The sequence below is a fragment of the Drosophila arizonae genome, chromosome X (assembly GCF_054131065.1).
Source record: "Drosophila arizonae isolate 15081-1271.41 chromosome X, UAZ_ARI_1.0, whole genome shotgun sequence".
Lineage (NCBI taxonomy): Eukaryota > Metazoa > Arthropoda > Insecta > Diptera > Drosophilidae > Drosophila > Drosophila arizonae.
The window spans coordinates 16,202,016-16,221,254 of NC_142927.1; the positions used below are offsets into that span (position 1 = coordinate 16,202,016).

The following is a 19,239-nucleotide window of genomic DNA, read 5'->3' on the forward strand; positions in this document are numbered from 1 at the left end:
AGTATATATAATACCCGACCAAAGCGTCGAGGCCGCTCCATCTAATAGTGTGGGTTCATTGGTGGGGAATTTTTTTTTTGTTTGTGAAATTGCTGACATATGAACGTGTTCGCATGGTGAATTCGACTTATTGTATGGGATCTGCTTGTTCCTCTTTCTGCTTGTTGTACATCCATGGATATGGTTGAGAAATGGTTGAACATTTAAAATCTGTGCTAAGTTTTGCCTTGGCCAAGTTTATCCACCTTATTCTGGGTGCGGCTTCTGCTACTTTTTTTTTATTCATGATTATGATAACGATAATAACGTCTTCTGAAATTGTACCTCGTACACGGTACCCAGACTGTTTGATCGTAAATTTCTGCGAAAGACAATTTGGTGGGTGGAGTATTCTTCCGATGGCTTCTTAGTTTTTTCCGTTGCGCTATCATGAGGCGCTAATAAGTGTGACTTTTAGTCACATGACTTGTAATCTAACTCATGGAAATATTAGTCCTACTTTTCGTCATGTTGTTTTTCGGCGTCGATTTAATTATTCTCCACGCGTTTAATAATACGACATACTATTTAGCTACGGTAGTTGATAAAGTTTTATGCAAGTTCAAAATTAATTTTTTACTCAATCCTATTATTGGTCCCACTTTTCTTCAAGTTGTTTTGGCAAGGATTAATTATTCTCCACTCTCTTAATAATGCGGCCTGTGGCTGATGGTACGTCGTAAGCGGCCAGCTAAGGGAAGGGCCGAAGATTGAAGCGCTGTTAATAATAATAGAAAAGCGCCAGCACAGGCGGAAGGCTATGGTGTCCAAGCAATCTAAGTATTATATGCTTGTATGTCTTCCTATCTGTACTTTAATCAAATCCAAAATTTAGTTGGGGGTTTCGAAGGTTTTCTGAAGACAAACTAAAATTACAATATCTGTTCATTAATCATATCAGAGCTCTATTTGTTTGTTTTCACTAAGACAGCACCAACGGCTCACAGTGTGATAATTTCCTTTAATACTAATTGGATTCGGCTGTTGATCGACTCAATTGCAAAGTCTGCCGAGCTGTTACTGGTAATGCTTAAACTATTGTATGTATAATTCGTAACAGTCAATTTGTTGGTTTCGAAGATTTTCGCTAAAGACATAAAACCAGCAATTTTTATATTTATAAAGTGCAGACATATTACATATTACATTTTTCTAGAGTCGTCGCACAAAACACGCAGTTCACTATGGATTTTCAAAAGCCGGCCTTAATATATAAAATAATTATATCTTGTTATTATGATAGCTCGACTTTACAGTCCAGCTCCGTCTCATACAGTCTTGCGACTGTGGCGGATTGTTTTTTTTTTTTCATAAACAAGTATATATAATACCCGACCAAAGCGTCGAGGCCGCTCCATCTAATAGTGTGGGTTCATTGGTGGGGAATTTTTTTTTTGTTTGTGAAATTGCTGACATATGAACGTGTTCGCATGGTGAATTCGACTTATTGTATGGGATCTGCTTGTTCCTCTTTCTGCTTGTTGTACATCCATGGATATGGTTGAGAAATGGTTGAACATTTAAAATCTGTGCTAAGTTTTGCCTTGGCCAAGTTTATCCACCTTATTCTGGGTGCGGCTTCTGCTACTTTTTTTTATTCATAATTAATTGTACCTCGTACACGGTACCCAGACTGTTTGATCGTAAATTTCTGCGAAAGACAATTTGGTGGGTGGAGTATTCTTCCGATGGCTTCTTAGTTTTTTCCGTTGCGCTATCATGGGGCGCTAATAAGTGTGACTTTTAGTCACATGACTTGTAATCTAACTCATGGAAATATTAGTCCTACTTTTCGTCATGTTGTTTTTCGGCGTCGATTTAATTATTCTCCACGCGTTTAATAATACGACATACTATTTAGCTACGGTAGTTGATAAAGTTTTATGCAAGTTCAAAATTAATTTTTTACTCAATCCTATTATTGGTCCCACTTTTCTTCAAGTTGTTTTGGCAAGGATTAATTATTCTCCACTCTCTTAATAATGCGGCCTATGGCTGATGGTACGTCGTAAGCGGCCAGCTAAGGGAAGGGCCGAAGATTGAAGCGCTGTTAATAATAATAGAAAAGCGCCAGCACAGGCGGAAGGCTATGGTGTCCAAGCAATCTAAGTATTATATGCTTGTATGTCTTCCTATCTGTACTTTAATCAAATCCAAAATTTAGTTGGGGGTTTCGAAGGTTTTCTGAAGACAAACTAAAATTACAATATCTGTTCATTAATCATATCAGAGCTCTATTTGTTTGTTTTCACTAAGACAGCACCAACGGCTCACAGTGTGATAATTTCCTTTAATACTAATTGGATTCGGCTGTTGATCGACTCAATTGCAAAGTCTGCCGAGCTGTTACTGGTAATGCTTAAACTATTGTATGTATAATTCGTAACAGTCAATTTGTTGGTTTCGAAGATTTTCGCTAAAGACATAAAACCAGCAATTTTTTTTAACAAAGCATTAATATTACATTTTATAATACAAAAGTGAAGAGCAGTCCTCTTATGGGAGGCTGGGGTAATCTTTATCTGTATCTGCTTATATGTATTTATGAATTGATCCAGTGATTTTTCTTTCACTTTTCATTTATTTTCCGCTGTCCTAGTTGTGTTTTTTGTGAAGATCAGATTCGGCTTAGATACGAAACCACGTGATATTGGTTGCTGGTTCAAACAGCCCAGCATTTACCGGTAATATGTACTTAACCTATTATAAGTATGTTAAAGCCACACAACTGTTCATAAAGACGAGCTTATGAGCGGTTACAACTGATATGAAGAGTATGCCAACTACCTGGATGGACATGCATATGGATATGGAGATACACGCTGACTAACACAGTTTACACAAAACCATTTGAAAAAAAATTTATTCGCAAAATAAAAAGCTGTTATATATTAAAGATTTATCGCTTTATTTGATTTTTTACTAAGGAATGAATTCGAAATGCAATGCGAATTATAAAAGCCATTCAAACGGCCAGCTGTTTAAAAAGTATCTTCAATCAAAAAATCATTGGAAATGGAAATGACATTGAATTTATCAGGATTTACAGCATTTGAATCCAATTCTTGAACAATGTCATTTTGTAATTCAATTTCATTAGCGAAATACTCTCAGTTGGGATAAGCCCATTGAGTAAAGATGCACCAAAGATTTTCCATCGGCTTCATCAAGTTCTAGCGTGTTATCTGTTGGCAAATTGTAATCGAGCAGCTTTATGCCTCCGCCATATTCATATGGAAAATATTTTATTAGGCCTTGATTTTGTTCGTTCTTTGCAAATGTTTTAGCTGGGGGTGATTTTACATTCTCATATAGTCAGCAAATTAAATACTTAAATACTTGAGGTTACATAGGACAAACTTTGACATCCATAAACTCTTCTCAAACTTCCTTGTGTCATTGAGAAAATCTAGGAGAGGTATATAAATCGACTACATGGCCAGCGCGACGACTCCTAGAGAATAAAAATTATAATCGACGGCGTTTAAAAGGATTTCACTCCGGACTTGCTAAATGGAGAGTAGATTTAGTTATTAATTTAAATAGTAGATGTATGAATTGAACGTTTTTTTTTTAGTTTTATCTATTGTTTAGTGTAAGATGGATTGCAAATAAAAGGAAAATAAAGAAATATGTATGTATTATATGTTCTCATTGTTGTCCACACGCAGCGGCATATCACACACAGTCTGTTGTGGCAGTCTAATTATATTGCGTCTGCTACACCTATTGGTCATTTATTCATGGCAAAACCACACTGGCGCTATTCGGTATTCTTCTGATGATTAGCTTTTTGGTCGCCTGCTGTGAAGCTTTGGAAGTTGATTGGAAAACCGCAGCAACAGGTCTGGTCGAAGGATGATTGCATACATGATAGCAGACAGACGTACAGAGTTTAGACGTCATTGGGACTTTGAAAGTTTACACACATACACACGTGTAGCCATTGAGCTGTTAAAGCGCCGCTTAATCATTCCCTTTGAAAACATTTGCTCATAAATTAAGTTGTTCCTTTGCATTTTGGCTGGCGATCTGTCCAATTGATTGATTGACTGGCGCCGTAATGAGACGTTACACAAACACACACACACACACGCACACAAGTACTTTGCTGCTCATTTCGGCAACGTGGCAATGTTGCATTCACCTTCCGTCCAGAACTTGGCGTGTCAACTGCGCCCCTGGGACGTGCGTTTTATGTATGCTACTTAGCCAAATACTTATATATGGCTATACATTTATATATATATATACAATACAATATGTGTGTGCGTGTGTGTGCTTGTATTTTTATCCACATATTTATTATCTTATATGGCCCCAAGTTGCATGCGTTCACTCAATTTAACTCGCAGACCGGACGGCAATGAGCGAGGCCCCTGGGATAAACCAGGGAGGGGCTTGGTTAGTTTTTTTTTTTTTTGCCCATTCTTGATAAGAACCGCAATGGGTTATTGTTTCTGCCACTGATACAGTTGCCACAGCTATAGAATCTGCTGCTGCTGTTAGGCAACATATGCCGAATGGCTCGGCCCGTCCTCTGGCCCCTGGCTAAGCCTTTGTTTGTTCGGGCAGTCAAGATGCTGCTGCGGGGGTTATTATTACATTCTTTCTTGGGTATGTTTGGTTTCTTTATGTTTTTTTATGACTTTATCAACGTTTATGGCCCGACCAATGAGTGCTGGGCAGGGGGCGTGGCTGGCATAGACGTGGCAACAAGGCCTCCCTCAGGATTTGCTTAACTATGAGGCAGCTGCCAACTGCTGCGGCTTTGTTATTGCATCATTATAACATGCTTTATGTATTATGCTTATAAATGTGTGGGCATGTATGCGTGTGTGTTTCTCGGTGTGTCTGTGTGAGGTGCTGACATTGTCGCGCCAGAGCCAGAGTCAGAGCCATCTCCACTTTAAAGTGCCCTGAACTTGATTAATGAATGGCAACGCTGAAAAGTATGCTACGGCATGCAGGGCACACACACATACACACGCTGGCACACTCGACATGTCAACGACACGCAGAAGGAGCTGAGCCTCTGGCAGGAGGTAACAGAAAAAAAAGTGAGCTAAGCCGCTACACACCAAACGCCTCAACGGCAAAATTCTCTCTTTGGCCCAGCGACAATATAAATTGGAAATCATAGAGAGCCTCAAGTGTCTGGGTATTAGTTAAAGCAAAGCCCAGAATCTGGCGTATTCCACTGACACTTTTAGCGCTTGAAGTACAGATGCGAGCACGAATATACTCTCTCTCTCTCTCTCTCTCTCTCTTTGTCTCTCTCACTCTCCGGCTGCCAGAGCAGAAAAGTATCAATATGGGAAAAATATAAAATAAAAATGTTGCCCGCGCACACAAATTGAAATTGGCTCACAACTTGGCAGCTAATTTAATATGATTAGAGCAGAGGAAAACGACCAAGCAGATGAAGATGTTCAATTTGCAGGAGAAGAGAAAGAAGCAGAAGCAGAAATAACTAAATGCCACTGCTGTTGGCCACAGGCGCAGGCAGCTGCATTCATTTGCAGATTAGCTTATCGAGCGCGCTCTGTTGTTTTTATGGCCCGGCTCCGACGGCTGCAGAGCTCAATTCAATTTGGTAAATTTTTGTCGCTGGCATCGGCTTAAAAACTTTATCTCAACTTGCACTTTCGACCTGGTCGGCGCCGCTATCAGTGATGAGTTTAAGTGGCTTTCCAATTTGTTAACTGCTTTCCTGACTGCTGCGGCTGTTCCCTGTTGAGTTAACTTGATCCACAAAAGTTTTGCATGTCCGTTTATAAATTGCCTTATGATTGCCTTTCGATAAACTTTTCTCAAGTGAAATGCTAATACATCGCCGACTTTAAACGATTTTAGCGCATGCAGCGTTACAGCAGCAGCCGAAAGAGATGGCAAGAGCGAAACATAGAGAAAGAGAGAGAGGGAAAGGGAGAGAGTGATGGCTGGCAAAAACTCTCGCCTGGCTCGTGTTCGTATCTTGTGCAAAAGTTGGCGCCGCTTCTGCTTCCTGCTAGCAACAATTTTTATGGCTTCCTGCGCAGCGCTTAAATAGATACTCGCACACACACACACACACACGCACACAGACAGCGTACACACCTTTTCGATAATTTAAATTGTGGCTGCTTCTACTGCCGTCTCCTGCTGCTGCTGCCAGCGCCGCCTCCTGCTGCTGCTGTTGCTGCTGTTGCCGTCGCCTCCTCCTCCCGCTGCTGCTGCTGCTGCTCTTGCCCTTACCTCGACTGTTGCGCTCTGTAATTTGCTGTAATTGAATTTTAACGATTTGTAGCATAAAAATGTTCTCGAATTTCTGCTTTCAACTTTATTCAGAAATAAAAATAAAAAATAAAAATATTAAAAAATATCATATATTTTATATATTGATAAATAAATTTAATCTTCAATACCATGATTTTTGTGACTCTCTTGCATATCGACGAAACACTCATGCTGAAAGCCTAACACATTTGGCATGAGATGAAGTAAGTATATTCATACTAGATATCCATATTTTATAAAATACGAATTAATATAGCTATAAAAAGTTAGCTGAAATTCTAATTATTGAGAAGCTTGTCTACTTCTGGCATAGCTATTATCGTATATACATATAGTTGGCTTATAAGAGATAGATATGATAAAATACCCTCGGCTAGGGTATATAAATTCTCGGGCTGCACGCTTGCCGCAGTCCACTGACTCTGACTCAGATTCTGCATCCATGCTGATTATCGTTGGCTGCACAAATTGCGCATACGCAGCGTTGCCAGCTCATTGAAATTCAACGCTTCAAACAGTTGGAAGAGCCCAGAAAAAACCCATCAACGGCCATCAGGCGAGAAGCCAAGGCGGCGCACAGGCATCTCCTGCTTCAGTTTCGGATCCACAGACGAAGCTCATTTTCGATTTGCGCAACAAATGAAGTGAGAAATTATTATTATTATTATTATTATTATTTCGAAGGCTGGCAACTAAAAATATTTTGCTGGCATAAGCAAATGTGTAAAGCACAGCCTCACCCTCCCCATCGTCCACAGCCTCGACATCATCTTCAATGCTGCCTGCCATTACCCGTGGGCGCATCACGTATTCACAAAGCAAACAAACTCCGGCGCACGCATAAATAAACAGACAATCGGGTGTGCGGTAGCTGTGGGTGTGCGGACTGCGGGTGCTGTTGTGCTGGGGGTGCTGCTGGTTGGCTGTCAAGGAAATATGAAAAAATATCAAAACAAAAGGGAAGGCAGAGTACATTTTTGGTAAGCGCTTTCGCCCGTCAGTCACATCATTAAAATCGAGCGCGGTGGCCGTCACCACCTAATTCCAATCCTTGCCACAAGTTGTGGATGTGCTGTACCAACACCGACCGTGCGCCAACAGGAGACAACAATTCTCTGGAGGCATTCATCAATATGCCAAACATGTTTTCTTATAATCAAATGGAAAACGCTTCATTTTCACGTACAAAAAGCTGAAGCTGAAGCAGAAGCCGCATCAACAGCGGGAGATGGATCTGGAGCTATTGCTGCTGCTACTGCTGCTCCAGCAGCTGCTGAGGGGGCCTGCAGGCAACTGTAACGGAAAATAACAGAGCGGAATATCAGTTAGCTAGACGAGCTGAGAACTTTTACAGGTGAATTTCGCCAGCTAACTTGGCTATAGACAGCTGCCAGTCGCTGGCGCCGTGGTTGGACCACAAAACTAATGGCAGCAGGAGTCGGGGCACAGTTCGAAATAATGTTGAGGCTGGAGATGGTGCCGGATGGTGCTGGGGCTGGGGAAGCCACGGAACATATAAATTGATTACCAAAACATTCCACGACAAATTCGGCATGTAACAACAATGACAGAGCACAACTGACGCTGCTACGTGAACTGGAGATTGGGGAGGGAGAGTGGAATGGGGTAATAGGTAGGTGGCTGTGCGCTATTTGGGTTTCGGCTTGGAGCTATGGGCTGAGATGGCGCTGCCACGCGCTTATCACGGCAATTGCAATTGACAATTGACAACAGTTGCCGGCAGCAATACGCATACGCATGCCGGAATCCAAATCAAAGAAGCAGTCAATGGGGAACGGAATGCGACAACAAGCTGACGGCTGACGTAAATACATACCAATATGCATACAGACATACATATATATATATTTATATACATAGGTAGACATATTTGCAAAAATATAAATAAATATATACATGCATATGTGCTTCAATAAATACATGTCCACATTAATACATGCTTTCAGGCAGATATACTATATGTATATACCATGCATACATGGTGAATGGAATATAATACATATACATACTTACATATGTACATGTATGCTTATAACATCAATGAATGTATGCATACATTCATACATAAGTATATACACCCTTACATCGATTCTAAAAGATGGCATGCACGAATGCATGCATTCAGATAAGTTCATGTCAGCAGATAAACATCTATTGTTACATCCTTAGATAGATAAATACATGTACGAATGTACGTATGAGTATGTGGGCATAGATTTTTACATATGCTCACACATACATGCCTACATTCATACATGCATACTTACATGCATTGATAGACTCTAGAATATATCATGTAAACATAAAGACATGCTATCAATATATGTACATACATGCATACTGAGCAACATGTATACATGCATATTATGTATTCATATACATATACATATCCATATATATGTACATATACACATGACTCACCACATACATCACTACATGAGTGCAACACACGTGCCTATGCACATGCATGCATAAATCTGCTTGCATGCGCGAATGCACGTATTCCCGAATCTTTTCACGCTTTTCAATCCAAAACTTTGTAGTGTCTTCAATATTTTCCACTATTAGGTGAAAATTTTTATATTGGCGTTCAACATTCATATTTCGTTATAACATAAATTCTTGTACTACATGCAATCAAATGATTTTATATACATGTTTTTTTTTTTTTTTTTTTTTTTTTTTTTTTTTTTTTTTTTTTTTTTTTTTTTGAATTGCTCTATAAGCTCTATTAGAATATGTTATCGTTTTGTGTACAAAAAATCACAAAGTTTAATAATATTGCTAAAAAAATTAATTAAATTAAATATAAATTATATTCTATGTAGTTTACTAGCTAATAAACTTACAAAGGGGTTACTAGGTTACTCTGTATGGCTTTAATAAATAAATAAAAAAAAATAAAAAATTATAAAAAAAATATTCAATGTAGTACGAAAAATTACTCTGTAAGTAAAAAAGCGAAAATAAAGCAAATTTTTTTTTAATCCAGAACTCCCGCTGCCCGCTGTTTTGGATTCTTTCCGCAATTGGATTTTTGTAACGAGAAAAAAGCTGATTTGGCAACACTGATACATACGTACATATAAATGCTAGCACCTAAAAGTATAGAACACTTTAGGATCGAAATGGAAAATGGTAAAGTGCTGCCAATGCAATTTTATGATACTTTTATAAAAATAACCCGCAGGCCTTAGTACCCAGTGCACGTGTATGATTTTAAGTCCGATTTCATTTGATAGTCCTCCTGTGCATATCAGAAGGTTAGGCTCTTTATATTATTTTCTAACTGTGTTGTTAAGCTACTATAATTGCATTGACGGATTTTTAAAAATATATTTTATTTTTTTTTATTTTATTTAAACAGGCTTTTTACTACCTAATTGGCAGCTTAAGAAGTTGAATAAAGACACAATTTTTTACAGTACAACACTACAGAAATTTCATAACAATAACAACTTACAAAAACATCAACAAACAATAACAATTTTTAGGTTTTTTTTTTTTTTTTTTTATATGTATATATATTTTTATATATTTTAAGTGCTGAATCTGTACAATGCAAGTATAGTACCTTAACAACACAATTAGATTATTTATATAGAACCTAACCTTCTGATGTACTCAGGAGGACTTACAAATATATATTTACAAATATCACTAAACTAAACTTATCTAATATTTTTGGCAAAACCCGAGTGTTTTAATCGCCTTAGTGGTCTCGCAGGAAGCAATCTTCTCGCTAGTCTGCTCCGATGTCTAGCCAGTCTAGTGTGTCTCCCAATCTGTTCCTCCACTGTAAACAGTTTCAGATCTCGATGCAGGGTTGAGCCGCGCACATACCATGGGCAGTTTGTAATTTGTCGCAATACTCTATTTTGCAGGACCTGTATGCGTTTATAGTTTGATTTTGCGCATATTCCCCAAATCTGCACACCGTAGAGCCAAATTGGGGCTACACAGTGGACATAGACCGCTCTCTTAGCTCTTAATGACATGGTGCTGCGTCTGTTGACCAGCCACCGCAGTTGTTGCATGCGTTGGCCACATCTCTTAGCCACTGCCTTAAGGTGAGGACCAAATGTAAGGCGCTTGTCAAGGGTGATGCCAAGGTACTTTGCCTGCGAAGGTTGATCCAGTGTTATGCCATCTAAACGTATAGGCGGGGTGTGGCTGATAAAGGTTTTCAGGGTGAAGCAAGTGTTGGTAGTCTTGCGTGGGTTTATCTTCATGTTCCATCTTTTGGACCATGCTACTAGTGTGTTTAGGTAGCTCTCCACTCCATTCGCAGCCTCAGTGGGACATTTGGAGCTGTAGAGCACCGCTATATCGTGTGCATAAGTAGCGAGAAGGGCTTTGCCCGGATTCTCCATGTGGCGCACGCTAGGGGAAGCTAGGTTGGCCGTGTATATGGAGTAAAGCAGTGGCCCTAATACGCTGCCCTGAGGATTTTAGGTAAGTCACATTCAATTTTATTTGACAGATTTTTTATTTTTGTATAGGAACCTCGCAGGGAGGTCCTGTGGATGGCACTTCTTGAGTCTTCTTTTTTTACCCTGAACCCATTTTCAATGGGAAATCAGGGTATAATGGTTTTGTTGAAATGTATGTAACAGGGAGAAGGAGGCGTGGCAGACCCCACAAAGTATATATATTCTTGATCAGGGTGACGAGCTGAGTTGATTTGGCCCTGTCCATCTGTCTGTCCGTCTGTCCGTATGTATGAACGCGTCGATTTCAGAAGATATAAGAGCTAGAGACTTCAAATTTTTTTTAAATGTCCGTAATTACAGCGCGCATATCAAGTTTATCATTAAAAATCGATAACTCATCCCGATCTTTTTTTTATCGATAAAAAACCTTATCAAAAACCAGTTATAAAATTATATCTTCTACACCTTTATTGCTAGAGTCTCCAAATTTTTAATGTATGCTTATATGCAATTTATACAATTTCGGTTTTTGTTAAAATTTACCCCCCACCTTTAAATTCACCCCCTCACCCTCACTTTTGTAAAAAGCGTATTTCAAATACTAGAGACTTGGGCTTTGGGAATTACATGCATATCCTAGTTATAATCATAATCTGAAAGTTTCATGAAGATCGTATGTCCACAAAAAAAATATAAAGTAATATAAAAAGTTATTAAACAATTAAGTTCTCATAGTAAGCGCACACTGCAGCCCATGCGTGTTTATGCGTGGGTGCTTGTGTGTGTATGTGTTTGTGTTTGTGTGTGTGTATGTGTGTGTGTGTATGTGTGTGTGTCTATGCGTTTGTGTGTGTATGCGTGTGTGTGTGTATGTATGCGTGTGTGAAAGCTGAAAGACGCGAAAAATGATTGAAATATCTATTGCTCCAAGGGTTCAGGGGATCTCGTAGTCGAGCAGTCTCGACTAGAGCTTTCTTACTTGTATTAAATGAGTTTTATTTATATTTTTATTTTCGGGCAATAATTAAAGCCAATTTAAACAATATTACATCGTAGGCTTCTCATTATGTGGATAACGTAGATTGTTTGCGTAATATTGAATTAGCAGTCTTATGTCAAGCAGCTTCAACTGCTGGGCAGTTATCAACTCTGGCAGCTTACGATTCTTAAATTTTACGGCAAACATAAGATCATTTTCGTAAGGAAATGCGGCTAAGATCATTTCTGGCTTGAGACCGCGTGCAAAGCCATTATTGACAGTGGCAACAAGCTTCTTGTGTTTCTTTATAGAACGCAGCATTACTTTTTTTGTGACATCCGTGTTATTGACACTGTCTTCTCCCATAACCACCGAGTTCAACTGACTGTTGCGTGGACGTCCCTGCCATAAGAATCAATGGTAGCTGGCGCATTGACACAAAAAGGAAAACTTACCCGCCGACGCGGTAGAGTACGTTCTGGTGGTTCGGAGTCTGCTCCTGCAATAGATGGAGCCGCAGCAGCGCTAGTAGCACTGGCAGCAGAAACCGCTGTTGGAAGACAAAATATGTAAAATGTATCCATATATTATATATATGTATACATATTAATTAAATATCTAAATTTAACACTTACGTTGCATATTCTTGTCGGGAGAAACCCTTCCGCCGGGTATCTAAATTAATTCACATTTAAATTAATTAATTAATTTACATTTAGTTAATATTCGAAAATATAAAAATGTAAAAAATATAAAAAATTACCAATTGAGCTTTTAAATTTCGTTTTCCCATTTTATTGTAAGACGGTTAATTTTTACAATATATTTGAAGCTATATCAGCATATTTGAGTTGACATACAAGTGTGACATCAACCACGCAGACTACTAGATTGTTTGATGCTGAGCAAGGCACGAACATATTTCAGAGGTGCTCAAGCGAACTTTCGTTATCGGATTTTAAAAGAACTAGTTCGATTTTTATACCCTGAACCCATTGAAAATGGGAAGTCAGGGTATAATGGTTTTGTGAAAAGTATGTAACAGGCAGAAGGAATCATAGCAGACCCCATAAAGTATATATATTCTTGATCAGGATGACGAGCTGAATCGATATAGCCCTGTCCGTCCGTCCGTCCGTCCGTATGAGCAAAAGGATTTTAGAAGATATAAGAGCTAGAGAGTTGAAATTTGGCATGCATACTCGTGTATACCATAGGCAGTACAAGTTTATCTTATTTTTTCGATAACTCGTCCAATAACTTTTTTATCGAGAATAATCGGAAAATCGACATTGTTTTTTGAGCCTAATTTGAACACTTTTAGACCTGGAGACTTCAAATTTGCGCTGTATAAAAAGTTAATGGATACAAAGATTTTGCAATCTACAGAGTTTATATACCACGCCCCCTTCGCCACCTATTTGTAAAAAACGCATTTCAAGTACTAGAGACTTGTGCTTTGGAATGTACACACATATTTCCCATATGATTACGCTCTGAAAGTTTCAATAAGATTGTATGTCTATAAAAGAAATGTTGATATGGCAATTCTCATATTAGTGGCAACGCTATCATGTACTTAGCTATTAAGAAGCATAATAAAATCAGTCTCACTTGAACAACCAAACGTTGCGGTAGTGCTGGAGATACATCGATGTTTGATGACATCGATGTTTCGATGTTTTTCAATCCAAAACATCGATGTATCGATGAAAAATCGGAATTTTTTTTTATTATAAATGAATTCAATGTTTACATTCTTAATAAAATTAAATTATATATTTTCGTTTGTAATCCATTTCAAAACTTAAAAATAAAAAAGAAACAATAACAAAAGTAAATAAAAAATAAAAAATATATCACTCCATCAGTCTTTTTTTTTTTAATTATCGTATTTTAAGATCTGCAATTACATTGTTATTAATATCATTATTTAAAATTAATCTAAGTATGGGAAACTTACCATCTCATATTCTAATGGGTCTCATTTAAGACCCAATCGTTTTTGTTGATGAACACCAGTATGTCAACATTTTTTGACTTCAGCGAGCTTCTTTTTTCGCTTACAAGTAGTCCAGCTTTGCTGAACATCCTCTCACTCTCCGTAGAGGTTGCTGGCACGCATAAATATTTCTTAGCGCATTTTACGACTGGCTTGTCATTTGAGATCTGCAAATAAAATATCAATATAATTTTAAATCATCTTATATCTGAGAAACATTACCTTCCAATAGTCTAATGGACTGGATGATGATGATAAATTTTCGGACATAAAATATTGACGAAGTGCCAAAATAGAGTCCACTCGTCCACTCCGTACTTTTTTTGAAATATTTTCTTCCAAGAACTCAAAAAGCTCTGGTTCTGTAGAGCTGCAGTTCGGTGCTGGCAAGCATTGTATGTCGTTAGTGGGAGACGCGGGCAAAACGCAGTAGAGGGTAGCAAGCTCATTTTCTAAAATTTTTTGGGATTCGCTGGCATTCGCAATCGACAGAAAGCCCTCCTTTTTGAATCTGGGATCCAGAAGAGTTGCTATTCGCGTGACTGTGCGTTTTTCGTATTGCGTAAGTCTTTGTCGAATTCCTTCCATTAATGAATTGTATGCCTCACGACCATCATCAGAGACCAGTCGGACATTAATTTTTTCTAAATTATGTATAAGTCCGTATACAATTGGAATAATTATTGATGTTGTCACTGAACTACTCGATGATGCCCTTTTTGTCGCGTGGTCAAAAGGAGCGAGTAGAAGCTTTAAGTCCTCCAACACAAGAATCTCGTCCGCAGATAGTGGCAACACTGCTTTTGGGGTGTTCAGCAGTACCTTTGCGATGGCGGCATGAGTACTTAAAATGCGCTCTACCATATAAAAAGCACTATTCCACCTTGTGGGACACTCCTGTTTTAAATTATAGGGCTTCTCTATTTTTTGCTCGTCTCTAAATTTGGCATACGCTATAGAGCTGTTCTTGAAAAACGACACAATACTCTTGCATTTCCCTATTACGTTTTTAATTTTTTCTTTGGATAAACAGCCTTGGACAACCAAGTTTATGCAGTGCGCAAAGCATGGCACGTGCCGTTTTTGTAACAGTTCGCAAGCTTTGATCATACTTCTGGCGTTATCCGTCACTACTGCAGTCACTTTTTCAATTACTTGCCATTCTATCAGGACTTCACGCAGGGTTAGGGATATGTTATCGGCTGAATGATTAGTCTCGTCTAAGAGTTTTTTGGTGGACAAAACTGCTGTGCGTAACATAAAGTTTTCTGTAATAAAATGGCACGTGACTGTAAGATAACTTTCGTTAGCACGTGAGGTCCAGCAATCAGTTGTTATAGCGCAGTGTTCCACGCGATCAAGGACAGACTTGAGATTTTCTCTCATTTTTTTATAGAGATCTGTCATGCAAGAATCCCGCAACTTCGATCTAGATGGCAACTCATATCTTGGATCAAGAGCTTTGACAAGGTGTCGGAATCCTTTGTTCTCGACAACCGAAAATGGTCGCATATCTGAACTTATGTAGTACATCAGCGCACTGTCGAGAGCTTTCTTCCTATTTGAAGACGGTTCATATTTTTTATCTATAAACGATAAAATAGACCCTGTCTCCTTAGGAAGCTCGCTTATAGTTAGCGTCGGATGCATTCGCTTTAAGTGGCCAGATAAATTACTGGTATTGCCACTTGTAAGATATACTTTTCCACATTTTAGGCATTTTGCTGAACCATTACACGATTTGGTAAAAAATTTCCACACCTCCGACTGTCCATACCTTGTCCTTTTTACTTGTGTTTCTCCTTCGTCAATGTCTGTTGATTTGCGATCTACACAAAAATAACACATACATATATGTACATATGCAGAAATATAAATATAATTGAATGCTAATAATACCTTTGCCACTAGCGTCTCTCAAAAACTTATCCATTGCCTACCAGCACCAATATCCTACAAAAATAATAAATAAAAAATAAAAGAAAGAAATAAATAAATGCAAATTTGTTCTTACCAAGCTCACAACACAATTTTTGCTTAATGTAAAGAAACCAGTAAATTTAGTGGTGGGAACATTTATACACAACATCGATCATCGAAAAACAAACATCGATGTTTCTCATTTTATTTCAAACATCGATGTATCGATATTACATCGATGTTGCGCCCAGCACTACGTTGCGGTTCTTCTCATCCACTCGCGCACAAATACTCGCCAACAGGTTATGGGCCCAGAGCTTATGTATGTGTGCAAAGAAATAGTGTAAAGCAGAGAGAAGAAAGTGAGCTCGAGAAGTTTCTGTGCATAACGGACATTGCAAGCAGAAAAGTAAAACTGAAAATGAGTTCCATGTACAATATAGAAAAGCTGGATGACACCAACTATGACTGTTGGAGTGTCATGGTAGAAAGTGTTTTGGTTCATCAAAACTTATGGGCCGTGGTTTCAAATGAGTTTGTGAAGCCAGAAGATGAAACGAGTGAAGCGTTCAAGACATGGAAACGAGAGAACGACAAAGCAAAAGCAGTGCTAATTTTGTCGATGAGTGCATCGCAAGTAAACTACGTGAAGAGATGCATTTACGCAAAAGATGTATGGAATGAACTGAAAATGTTACATCAATCATCTGGACCTGTGCGTAGGGTAACATTGTTTAAACAGCTTTTAAACAAGAAAATGGCAGAAGGAGAAAATTTGCAAACGTACATCATGGAGTTTTCAAATATTGTTGAAAATCTATCAGCAATTGGAATTACGTTGCAAGAAGAGTTAATCGTCATCATGCTACTGGCAAGTCTTCCATCATCGTTCGAGAACTTTGTGGTTGCATTAGAAGCTCGTGATGAGTTGCCGAATTTCAGCAGCATAAAATGCAAGTTGACAGAGGAGAGTGAGAGGCGAAAAATCAGCGATCAAAGAGAAGCTACGCAATCATTTTCGGCAAGGCAGACGGGACAAAGAGGCAAAGAACGGGGAAGAAATGAGACGACAGACAGACGCCGGTATTTCAAATGCTATAAGTGTGGTCAGCAAGGCCATTATGCAGCGAATTGTACGACGAAAGAGGCGAGCGAAAAATACGGCAAGGAACGGCGCGGGAAAAATAGCGGAAAAAGCGAAAGTGTAAATGGAAAGAATAAAGATGCGCATTCAAATCAACGATCGTTTGCTGGCATGATGGGAAACTATCGTATGAGTCAAGATGCTTGGGTTATCGATAGCGGAGCAACATCGCATATGTGCGCACGTCGTGATTTATTCGATAACTTTGAGCAACACAACGAAAGTATCGAATTGGCTGGAAATAATTTTACGACGGCTTGTGGCAGAGGCACAGTAGTTATCAATAGTCTGTGTGGCTTTGAAATTACTCTAAAAGACGTGTTATTTGTACCAGGGCTGCAGTGTAATTTCATATCAGTTGGAAAGGCAGTCGCAAATGGATGCTCTGTTGAATTTAATTCAGGTTTTTGCAAAGTTTTTGACAGCGAAAATATAGTCATATTAATTGCCAAAAGAATCAGCGGACTGTTTCTGTGTGAAACAAAAAATAATGAAAAGTTGTGTTTATCAAAAGGTGCTGATGATATCAAGAAATGGCATGCACGATACGGCCATTTAAATGTGCAGAGCCTTCGTGAACTGAAAAGTAAAGATATGGTGCGTGGATTGGCAGTAAGCTCTGACATAGATCATTTTGATTGTATAAATTGCTTGAAAAGTAAATGTCCCGCTAGACCATTTGAAGATTCAGAGAATAGATCAAAACAAATATGTGAGTTGATACATAGTGACGTGTGTGGACCTATAAGGCAAGTATCGAATGGCGGCGCCAGATACTTTCTCACAATGATTGACGATAAGAGCCGTTATATTCATGTTTACTTTATGAAACAAAAGTCTGAGGTAACCAAGATATTTAAAGAACATGTAACGATGCTAGAGCGTCAGAAAGGTCTGAAAGTGAAAATCATTAGAAGTGATAATGGTACAGAATATGTCAACAAAGATTTTGACGAATATATTAAGTTGGCTGGTATTAAACGGCAGCTGAGTGCACCGTATACCCCGCAACAAAATGGTGTTGCTGAGCGCTGCAATCGGACACTGGTGGAGATGGCAAGAGTAATGCTTAATAGTGCTGCATTAAATGAGAGTTTCTGGGCGGAAGCAGTCGCGTGCGCTGCATATCTAAGAAACCGATCACCAACGAAAGCTCTGGATGGCATAACACCTTTCGAGGCGTTTACAGGGCTGAAGCCAGTTGTCAAGCACTTGAGAGTGTTTGGATGTACAGCAATTGCACTGGAAAAGAGTCCAAAGAAGAAGTTCCAGGAGAGAGGAAAAGAGTATACTATGGTCGGATACTCTGAGTCGTCAAAGGCATATCGACTGTTCGACAAGAACACAGGTGACGTGAAGATCAGCAGAGACGTTTATTTCATCGAGGATAGCGTACGTGAGTCAACCGAGAAAGCTAGCGCTACGATAATGGTTGAAGATGATAATGATGATCAGGAAGGTATACAAGAGGATCATTCTAATACAGAGGAGCAACCTGACGATGATGCTGACGAAGCTGAACAGCCAAGAAGAGGGCCAGGCAGGCCTAAAATAATCAGAACGGGCTTGAAGGGACGGCCAACTAAACAATACAACGTGGCAAATGTAATGTTAAGCAATAACATTAAAGTTCCTTTAACCGTGCAGCAAGCACAATCGAGTCCACAAGCAGATGAATGGAAAGCGGCAATGCAGGAAGAGTATAACGCATTGATGCGTAATGACACATGGGACGTGGTTCAGTTACCACATGGTCAGAAGCCCATAGGCTGCAAATGGGTGTTTACTTTAAAGACGAATTCATCTGGAGAAGTTGAGCGCTACAAAGCGCGCTTGGTTGCAAAAGGATGCGGCCAAAGGTATGGCATAGACTTCAAAGAGACGTATTCTCCAGTAGTGCGCTATAGTACAATACGTATGATCCTGGCTATGGCTGCAGAATACGAGCTTTATGTACATCAACTTGATGTTTCGACGGCATACCTAAACGGCATTCTGGAAGAAGATATCTACATGCGACAGCCAGAACTCTACGACGACCATTCTGGATGTGTGTTGAAGCTTAAAAGGTCGCTGTACGGCCTGAAGCAAGCTGGTCGGGTTTGGAACACTAAGTTGGATGGCGTTCTAACCAAAATGGGATACAGGGCATGCGAGAGCGAGCCATGTCTGTATACCAAGTGCTCAGATGACCAGACGATAAACCTGATTGCAGTATATGTAGATGATATGTTACTGGCGTGTTCAAGCATGGGTGAGATGCGAGCTACTAAAAAGGCTATATCTTCTGAATTTCAGGTAGTAGACAAGGGTCAAGTGACGAACTTCTTGGGCCTTGAAATCCAACGAGAAGGAAGGACTGGTGCGATACGCGTGAGCCAGAGGAAGCATATAGTGGGTCTGCTCAATGAGATGGGCATGT

General features: G+C 39.2%; 1 protein-coding gene across 2 annotated transcripts; it reads right to left on the reverse strand.

Moving 5' to 3' along the window:
• Positions 1 to 13,455: 13,455 nt before the first annotated feature.
• On the reverse strand, positions 13,456 to 15,935 carry LOC149267950 (E3 SUMO-protein ligase ZBED1-like). 2 transcript variants are annotated; one of them, XM_089475711.1, is made up of 5 exons: positions 15,768 to 15,831; positions 15,653 to 15,706; positions 13,976 to 15,582; positions 13,715 to 13,920; positions 13,456 to 13,654 (listed from the first exon to the last, which is right to left on the reverse strand). In XM_089475711.1, exons 2-4 carry the CDS (start codon positions 15,684 to 15,686, stop codon positions 13,726 to 13,728), a joined length of 1,836 nt encoding a protein of 611 aa, XP_089331837.1. In that variant the 5' UTR covers positions 15,687 to 15,706; positions 15,768 to 15,831; the 3' UTR covers positions 13,456 to 13,654; positions 13,715 to 13,725. The 2 variants fall into 2 exon arrangements, with proteins under 2 accessions (XP_089331837.1, XP_089331838.1); XM_089475712.1 differs by having other exon boundaries at positions 15,653 to 15,935.
• Between the last annotated feature and the right edge of the window lie 3,304 nt (positions 15,936 to 19,239).

Bases quoted from the DNA above. Each gene is read 5' to 3' on its own strand.
- LOC149267950 (XM_089475712.1), bottom strand. From the start codon at position 15,686: ATGGATAAGTTTTTGAGAGACGCTAGTGGCAAAG. The intron at 15,583-15,652 runs GTATTATTAGCA...ATTTTTGTGTAG, and splicing joins GAGAGACGCTAGTGGCAAAG to ATCGCAAATCAACAGACATT. The intron at 13,921-13,975 runs GTAATGTTTCTC...TTTTATTTGCAG, and splicing joins GTCCATTAGACTATTGGAAG to ATCTCAAATGACAAGCCAGT.